Source organism: Branchiostoma floridae, chromosome 7, assembly GCF_000003815.2.
Source record: "Branchiostoma floridae strain S238N-H82 chromosome 7, Bfl_VNyyK, whole genome shotgun sequence".
Lineage (NCBI taxonomy): Eukaryota > Metazoa > Chordata > Leptocardii > Amphioxiformes > Branchiostomatidae > Branchiostoma > Branchiostoma floridae.
The window spans coordinates 20,719,095-20,727,458 of NC_049985.1; the positions used below are offsets into that span (position 1 = coordinate 20,719,095).

An 8,364-nucleotide genomic window follows, 5' to 3' on the forward strand; every position below is an offset into this window, starting at 1 on the left:
GTACCTTCTTTTCTAAGATATGCAGGTCCTTTTTAAGCTTGGCACTTAAGAAGGTAACTGACGAGGACGTAGAACATAAACATGATTAGCTTTACCCTAGTCTTACACAAAAACCTAGCTAGAAATGGTGAGCTTAACCCTGTCTTACATTAGTCACTCCACTATATAGCACCATGTCAAAAACTGTTGCCACACGTTTTGTCAATCTAATGTTGCAATGTACAACATCATCATCATCATCATCATCATCGGTCGACGTGATCGCACATGCTCGTATATGTTTATACACGACGGGGTTATACCGCCCCTTAAGGGGTGACATACCCTTTCGCTGGCTAATTACAAGACGGGGATGCGCCAGGTCTCCCGTCAATGTACAACACAGAAAGGAGAAGGGTGGAGCAAGGATGGATGGATGTGCATCTTCATCCTTCTTCATGTTTAACGAAGTGGTGAAATTAGGTCGAAGAAACTGTTACTCGTACATCATTTCACCGTTAATTGGCAACTGTTATTGACGCTTTACACTCCTTTTCGTTTGAGACCGCATTGTACATATTTTTCATAAAGCTGCCTATACATGTAACGTTACATATGTAAATACTTAACGTTCTGCATCTGAACTGTGAGCAGCGACACCTGTCCTGCAGTACAATGTGAACCAGTCAGAATTGCCCTGAAGAAGGTGACAGACGGTCACCAAAACGTCGGTAAGAATAAAATAATGGTTGTGTAAAAAGGGTGACCGTCTTCTTTATTAGGTTCTGTTATATTCTAAGCGAGCCAGTTTTGTTTCCTGTTTACCTGCGGTCCACTGTGTCATCCAGAACCCGTGCCAGGTCCAGAGTGGCGCCAGGTCGCGGTGTCCACGTGATGATGTGGTCTGAGTACCTGTTGATGAGAGCGTTTAGCCGCTCCGCGCTGTTCTTCGTGTTTGTGTCACGGATATATCTGGAACGGTGAGGAAATACAACTACAAATTCACAGAAACATATTGGATAAACACTGATTTATTAGACAAATCCAAATTCCTACCTGGCATGGACGGATGATGTACTGTACCGATGAGCAGCCAAAAGCATTAGTCATTGAGAACCACATTCTTTGACCACAAACGCCCTAGTTCGATGTCGTCGCAAGTCACTCAACACATCCACATTGAATACACAATGCACTTCACTGGACAAAGTCAGAATACTGGACACTGAACAGGACTACTACTTCGTGAGAGGTATAAAGGATACCATATACATCAGGGCACTCCAACCATCACTTGCCAGAGACGGGGGCGCTATAAACTTCCTAGTACATTTGACCAATTGCTGACGTAACGTACGTTCTGAAGTGATTGGACATCAGTATTGATCCTGAAGAAGGCAACGGTGCTAGTGGTCATTAAAGATTTGATCCGTGTACGTCTTAGTGTTGGATGAAAGTTTAGCGTTGTGTAGATCATGAAACAGCGGTAAATGTTCCTGAGATGATTGGAAGATTTTGAGATCACTAAAATATCTTGGAGATCTACCAAGGCCATAAAATCATTAGAAGACATTGGAGATCACTGTACGTTCTTCGGAAGATCTAAGAGATATCTTCGGAAGGCATTTGAGATAGACGCTATAAGGGATTAAGAAATCGAGGAGATTTCGACAACATTTCACTCACGTATCGCTAGGATACGCTTCCACGAAGTATCCAGCAAAAGGGCAGTAGACTTTGGGGTTGACGTCACGGACCACTTGTGTCTTGTAGTACAGCAGCTTTTTCCGCTCGGTGGAGATGAACGCTGCTTTCCACTCATCTGTAGGACAACGTCAAGATCAACAGGTAACATTTGACACGGTATGACGTCGTGATATCTGACACGTATCAAGTACCAGTACCCAGACTTGCGTCACATCAGCAAATTACGTCTGCTTTCCAACGCAAGCACAAGTCATTCATGCACCTGTATCATGAATTAACTAATATCAATGTAAAGGTTATGTCATATCGAGCTCTGGTCTCTTACCTAATAAATACGTAACGGAATGTACTTACGCCAAAAGCAGTTACTCATCAAGCAACTGGATATGATTTTGAAAACGGTCAGACGTTTCAGACAGCCATCCGGTTTCCTTCGTCATATCCAGTTGCTTGAGTAACTGTTTTTTTTGGTGTATCTTATTACCTGGATGTCTAACCTTTATCGACGTAAGAATGTACTTGTTGGTCAGTAGATAGCTGTTGTTAAACATGTATGGACAGTAGATAATGATTCTTACCTGCTAAGAAGGTACGGACATGGACATGGACAGTAGATAGCTGTTCTTATCTGTGTAAGAGCTGCGTACCTGGACAGTAAGGCGGTACTACGTACATAGACAATAGACAGTTGTTCTTACCTGCGTAAGAAGGTACGTACATGGGCTGTAGATGGCTATTCGCACCTACGTAGATAGTTGTTCTTACCCGTGTATCGTCCTCCACTGAAGGTCATTGGGAACCCGGATGCACCCCCTGCGAAGTCACTCATCATGATGTCCACGTTCTGGGGTAGCCGCCCGCCATTCGGCTGTGTGCAGTCAACGGTGTTCAGGATCAGGTGGCCTAAAACAGAGAAAATTTTTTTCCCTTCTCATTCATCCCTACAAATAAAAGGGAAGAAAAATCATAACTTCTATAACGGGTTAGCAATTGTTGCTTGTACTACTCGACGATTTGCTGCTAGTTATATACAAACAACACATGCTTATACACAAAACAAACAAAACAAGAGGCCTTATGACCTCAGTGAAGTTGTGGTGTCTAAGGTGTGGACTGAGGTGTATTTTGCTTTTGGGCAGACGAGGACATTGTGGCAATGCACTGAAGTCAGTAACTTATTTCAACAGTGCCGTATACAAAAGATAGACAGAAGGTAAGGTAAAGATTGTCTTTATCCTTTGATTGAGAGAGTAGATAACTGACCCTTGCTTGTATAACACACGTTATTATTAGGGAAGCAAATGATCCAAAACTGCCCAAAGCCTAACTTTCCTTAGAGAGTAGCTAATGCCCCAGCCCCCCCCCCCCTCTGCCGTGGAAAATTTCAATGAATGACACAGGCAATACGGATGGAACACCTTAAAGTTGGGGATGTTAAATTGTAATGCTTGTAAATACCTGATAAATCTTTTAAAAACATGCATCATCAGCACCCCAATAACTTCCCAAAACACACACACACATACACACACACAAACACACACACACACACACACACACACAGACAAACACACAGATACACATACACACACATACACACACACACACACACAGACAAGCACACACACACACACACACACACACACACACACACACATCCTGATAAAAACAATACTCCTAAGGGAGACCACTGACCTCCTTCATGGAGTAACAAAGTTCTGCAGCCTTACCCTTGTAGTCCACCAAGATGCAGGTGTCCATGTCAGGATGCACGCCGTCCATCAGGATCATGAAGCGGAGATCAGCATTCACCTGTGGAGTAACATCAACAACAGTTAATCATGGTTCACGGGGAGACAACGTACAGAGGTGAGTCTGTATTGTCTACCCCTCCATTTTAATCAACCAATCACACAATCGTTGGTGGCGTTGGAGTGGCGTGATCGGTAGAGCGTTAGGCTCGGAACCAAGAGGTCCCGGGTTTGATACCCGTCATGCGCTCGACGCTGTGCCTTTGGGACAGGCACTTTACACAACTTTCCTCACTCCACCCAGGTGTAAAAAGGGGTATATGACTTCGGTTGGGGAGGTACAAGGCGGTGGAAGGAGAGGGATGGGCTCCGCCTTACAATACCGTGTCCTAGACAGTGGAGAGCAAACCACTGCCACTATAGCCTTAAATGCTATAGGACTTATTTTACCAATCAATCAATCAATCAATCAACCAACCAACCAATCAATCGATCAATCGATCGATCGATCAACATTTCAGTCACAATTTTTGTCAGTCATACACAATTTCCATTGTTTCAGAATTCGCACACCCTGTCTTCTGTGCGTTTTTTGCAGGCCACTTCACATGACGTTCTCATCATTCCTGTGCTTAGTTTGAATCTGGGAAATTGGACGTCACCATCCCGACAAAACAAGACAACTTTCTTTGGGGCTGTTTGAGAAAAATCCTATCTGAAAGTGTCTAATACTTTTCTGTTTATCATAATCGTTGCTTGTTGTTACTGAATTCTACCTAGTTAAACTACGATCCCTGTAGAACTTGTTTACTGTCGCCATCCCCCATTCTTCAAGGGAGGTTATGATACTCGTAGCGTGATGGTTACAACAGACAATTGTTATAATGGATGTCAGTATGAATGGAACGTTATCAGATCATTGGAAAGTTTATTTGCAAATTCTTGCCCGAGAGCTAATTGCAACATGGTACATACAGAATACATAGTAAACATACATAAAGTAAAAGATATTGGTATAGATAACAATGGTGACAAGTGGAAACAAGTGACTATTCTAGCAATAATATGGACTGCTCAGAGCTACGGTCTAAGCATTTGGGGTTTAACTTCTTTTCTGGAAACAGTGGAAGACGAAGTGTCCCATTTTTCTATAGTGAAAGTTATGTGACGTTAACAGGGTTATAGTTTTGTTTTCGTCAGTAAACGTTTGGAAATTAGATGTTTAATCTCACCTCCTGCCACACACCAAAACTGCAGACGTTGATGTTCTTCAGCTGGACCCCGCTCTGCTCCAGTTTACAGAAGACCGGCATGGCCGTGTCTCCCACGTAGATCGGGATGTTCGGGTTCTTTTCCGACAGCAGTGTTAGCGTCGGGTAGCTGGAAAGAACACAGTTCAGTCAGTTCAGTTTAGTCATGCAGCAGGTGACACTATAAAATTCCTACAGTCGACTCTGTACAACACAACATATACAAAAGTCGACTGTCTAACAGAGACGGGAGTAGACACAGGTTATCTGACACTTTGCTGCAAGTCCCAATTCGTCTAAGTGTTGGTTTTGTAGAGTTAGTTTGTAGAGTTCGGTTCTCATTTATAGTCTATTGTCATTACACAATATGTGCATCCTTCAAAACTGTTAGGTTCGAGGTCAGAAAGTAGTTTGTTTGCTGAAATACGATACTTTGATCATTTCATATCAGTAATATAGATTTGCATTACAACGAAAATTAGAATAAAGCGCTAAGAAAAAGACGAAATGAGAAAAAAACATTTTATGTCCAACCAAGGTTATCAATAAAGAAAATGTTGAAATTTTTACATATAAGGCATAAGAGGTACATACATCGTGAAGCTTTAGAAAATCTAGGTCTGCTTATTATGCACTGTTTTATGTAACGCTAGTTTACCTTTATCCGCGAGAGGTAACCTATATGCGTTGTTTTAAAAAAACAAGGTATTTAGGGAAATCAGGTTAACGGAATGAGGATTCAAATTTCAATATGCAATTTGAAACCACTGTCCGTCACAATGGTATTTCTACACTCCCTGTTTTTAAAAACAACCCGTATAGGTTACCCCGTAGACAAGGATGAGCTACTACCGAATTACAACTAAAGAAAGTTGCAAGTTAATGCAAGGAGTCTTAGAACAATTCTATTCCAAGCAGCCAAGCAAAGTCTGAGGGTAAAGAACATCATAGCATGAAGGTAGCTGTCCCCAACCTGAGATGGTCCGAGTGGACATGACTTATGTAAATGAGGTCAGCACGTGACAGCCTTTCCAGCCAATCAGCGGGCGGCTCGTGGATCAGCCACCATCCCCTGGCGAAAGCGGGTCCAGTCAGCCATGGGTCGAAGAACATGGTCTTGTCTCCCAGCTTCAACTCCATACACGCATGCGCGAAAAACGTCAACTAAAAAGAGAGTAAGCACTTATTGTTAATAACAGTTTTGCCGAGTTTCTTGTTTGTTTGGTTTTTGTTTCTACAGTCAAACTTCATCGAAGTTAGTGCTGTTTACATGAGGATAGGATTTCAAAACGTCAGTGGAAGTCACCAAACAGAACTCCCACCATTCCCATCATTTACCACTATTGAAGTACAATTGGTGTTTTCTCATCAATCATGGAAATGAGGTCTCCATTTGTATAATCGATATCAATCAATATCCCTCTATTTCTCATTTGCACATGTGACAAGTTTAAGAGTCCTATAATGGAATGCAGTGGATTTATAAACTTTCCTCATCAAGTATGAAGAAAAAATATTTTACATAGTCAGTATTATAACACCATAAAAATATTAAATATCCGTCGAAACCATTGTAGAAATGAAGAAGAGGATCTCTGTCTACCTGCACTTCTCCGGGCAGGATAGTTTGCGGGGGTCTCACATCAGTGCCCCACGGCTCGGGCGGAATCAGCTCCACCAAGGATAACCTGCCGTCCTCGTCTAGCTCAGGAACTAGTACAACAAAAATACGGCAACTCGTACATTTTGACGTTACAAAAACTTAAATACCAAAAAAATGATATACATTTGAATCAAAGTTTATTCCACGATTCAGATACGTATATCCAAAAGGACCATCAAACCTTCGCACACTTCGGGTAATTGCACGGAATCCCCAAATCCCAAACCGTCTCCCATTCACTCCATTGTTAGTGACTTCGCTTATCTGCACGACAAAAAATCACCAACGGCGGATAATTGCACGGAAATTTGTCAAACATCGTCGGCAAATTGACTGAAAATGCCTGCTAAAATCGTCAGACACGGTACAAATAAGCCGATAACGGCCTTTGTGAAGTCGCAATACTGACAACATGTATGAAATTGATATTGGGATCAAAAGAAGGCGATATTGTGGGGTCGGCACCATGAAGAGACGCCCGCCCGCTAGAGGTTGTCAAAGCCGGCATTACGATTTGGCAGACAACTTGCTATGACATACTCAATAACAAACGTTCTCTATCTGTCCATTGTCTAATTACGTAATTAGGGCGCGCGGGGAAATACTTATGCAGTGGTTTTATGTTCTTGGCAGCCAGTCGGAAACAACACAGCGACTCGGGGTCTACAGACGGACATAACACTCGCCTTCGGCGGTGCAGTGCTTTAGTTTCGTGATCAGGAAGCTACATAACGTATACAGTAACTCACTTTTAGTTTCGATTTCAAGTGCATTGCAGTACGATGTTTCGTGAAGACATGTATATGACGTCCGGAGCACAACAGGTACAGCACTACTGTAACACGTAAATAAACTGTGCGTTGTACTACCTCCCATATATACCACCTCTCGGCCCCTCCGCCCGTGGTGATGCGGTCCAAATGACCAACTCCGCATTATCGCACACGCCGGATAATTGCACAAAATTCGCTGGCAAATCAGGTGTGCAATTAAGCGGCTTCCACTGTATATCCAAAAGGACCATCAAACCTTCGCTTTCTGTCCCTAGAAATGGTATTCAAGAGTAGCATAGAGCCTTGTGTAAAGTGTGGCAACGTTCTGGTTTAACCCATATATTCTCCCATTTTTGTATTTTCTCGTCATGTTTACTATCTCCGCACGAAAAAAAATTCTTATTGTTTTCTCAGGCGAAAAAATTACCGCCTTGATGCCATCCATAAAATCTACTTGTTGTGGCCTTACTATCGCAAAGGAGACGGGAGTGTACAGATGAAATGGAAGGTAGCCGTAGTCTCCAAGCAGACCCTACGGTGCCTTAAGATAGTATCAAAGTTGGCCAAGGAGTATAGCCGGCTACGGTGCCCGTTTGAATCCCTTTGGCTGGCTATACTCCTTGGCCAGTTTTGATAATATCCTAAGGCACCGTAGGGTCTACTTGGTGGAGCCGCACCTAACTTGTCCTGACTGAAGCTGTCTGGAGGGTTGACGTATTTCATGGTAGTAGGGTCCAGTTTCCAGCCGTGTTTGGTGCATCGCAGGACACTGCAAAATGGAGACAGATAAGTTCGCAAGTACCACCAATTACAGGCCTCTGATTTCAAGGACTCGAAGAAAATGGAGGAGACGCAGAGGGAGGCCATGCACCAGGTGGAGAGACAACCTGCAAAAACACCAAGGTCCCACCTGGCCACAGACTGCAAGATGCAGAAGAGTCTGGAGTAAGTCAAGGGAGGGGTTCCTCAGAGAGAGTGACAATACCCTGCCATGAGTGAGTGCGTGAGATTTCAAGGTAAGGCTCGGCATTGGAATCTCCGAGTTATCTCTGTTGGGTCTGCAGCACTGAAACAAATAATTTCTACATTGAAATTAACACTGATGCACTGGGATTACAGATTCAGTAATGTAAAATAAAACTATCAAGACTGGGCTTTTTGGCAATCCTGGGGCAGAGACAATCACAGTTTCAAACAGCTTACAGTGCGATCACCAAGTTTTATAATTACGTAATTCTGAT

The 8,364-nt window shown here is 43.0% G+C and overlaps 1 protein-coding gene across 1 annotated transcript in view; it reads right to left on the reverse strand.

Annotated features, from left to right (window-relative positions):
• The window catches only part of LOC118420159 (cytidine monophosphate-N-acetylneuraminic acid hydroxylase-like), a 19,428-nt gene that overhangs the window by 3,844 nt on the left and 7,220 nt on the right, over positions 1-8,364 (reverse strand). Inside the window, exons 3-11 of the mRNA XM_035826869.1 lie at positions 7,801-8,089; positions 6,291-6,400; positions 5,661-5,851; positions 4,670-4,817; positions 3,417-3,498; positions 2,452-2,589; positions 1,666-1,801; positions 805-951; positions 149-206 (exon numbers count right to left, since the gene is read on the reverse strand). Coding sequence (XP_035682762.1) covers positions 149-206; positions 805-951; positions 1,666-1,801; positions 2,452-2,589; positions 3,417-3,498; positions 4,670-4,817; positions 5,661-5,851; positions 6,291-6,400; positions 7,801-8,089 — 1,299 coding nt within the window. The remainder of the gene's footprint in view (positions 1-148; positions 207-804; positions 952-1,665; positions 1,802-2,451; positions 2,590-3,416; positions 3,499-4,669; positions 4,818-5,660; positions 5,852-6,290; positions 6,401-7,800; positions 8,090-8,364) is intronic.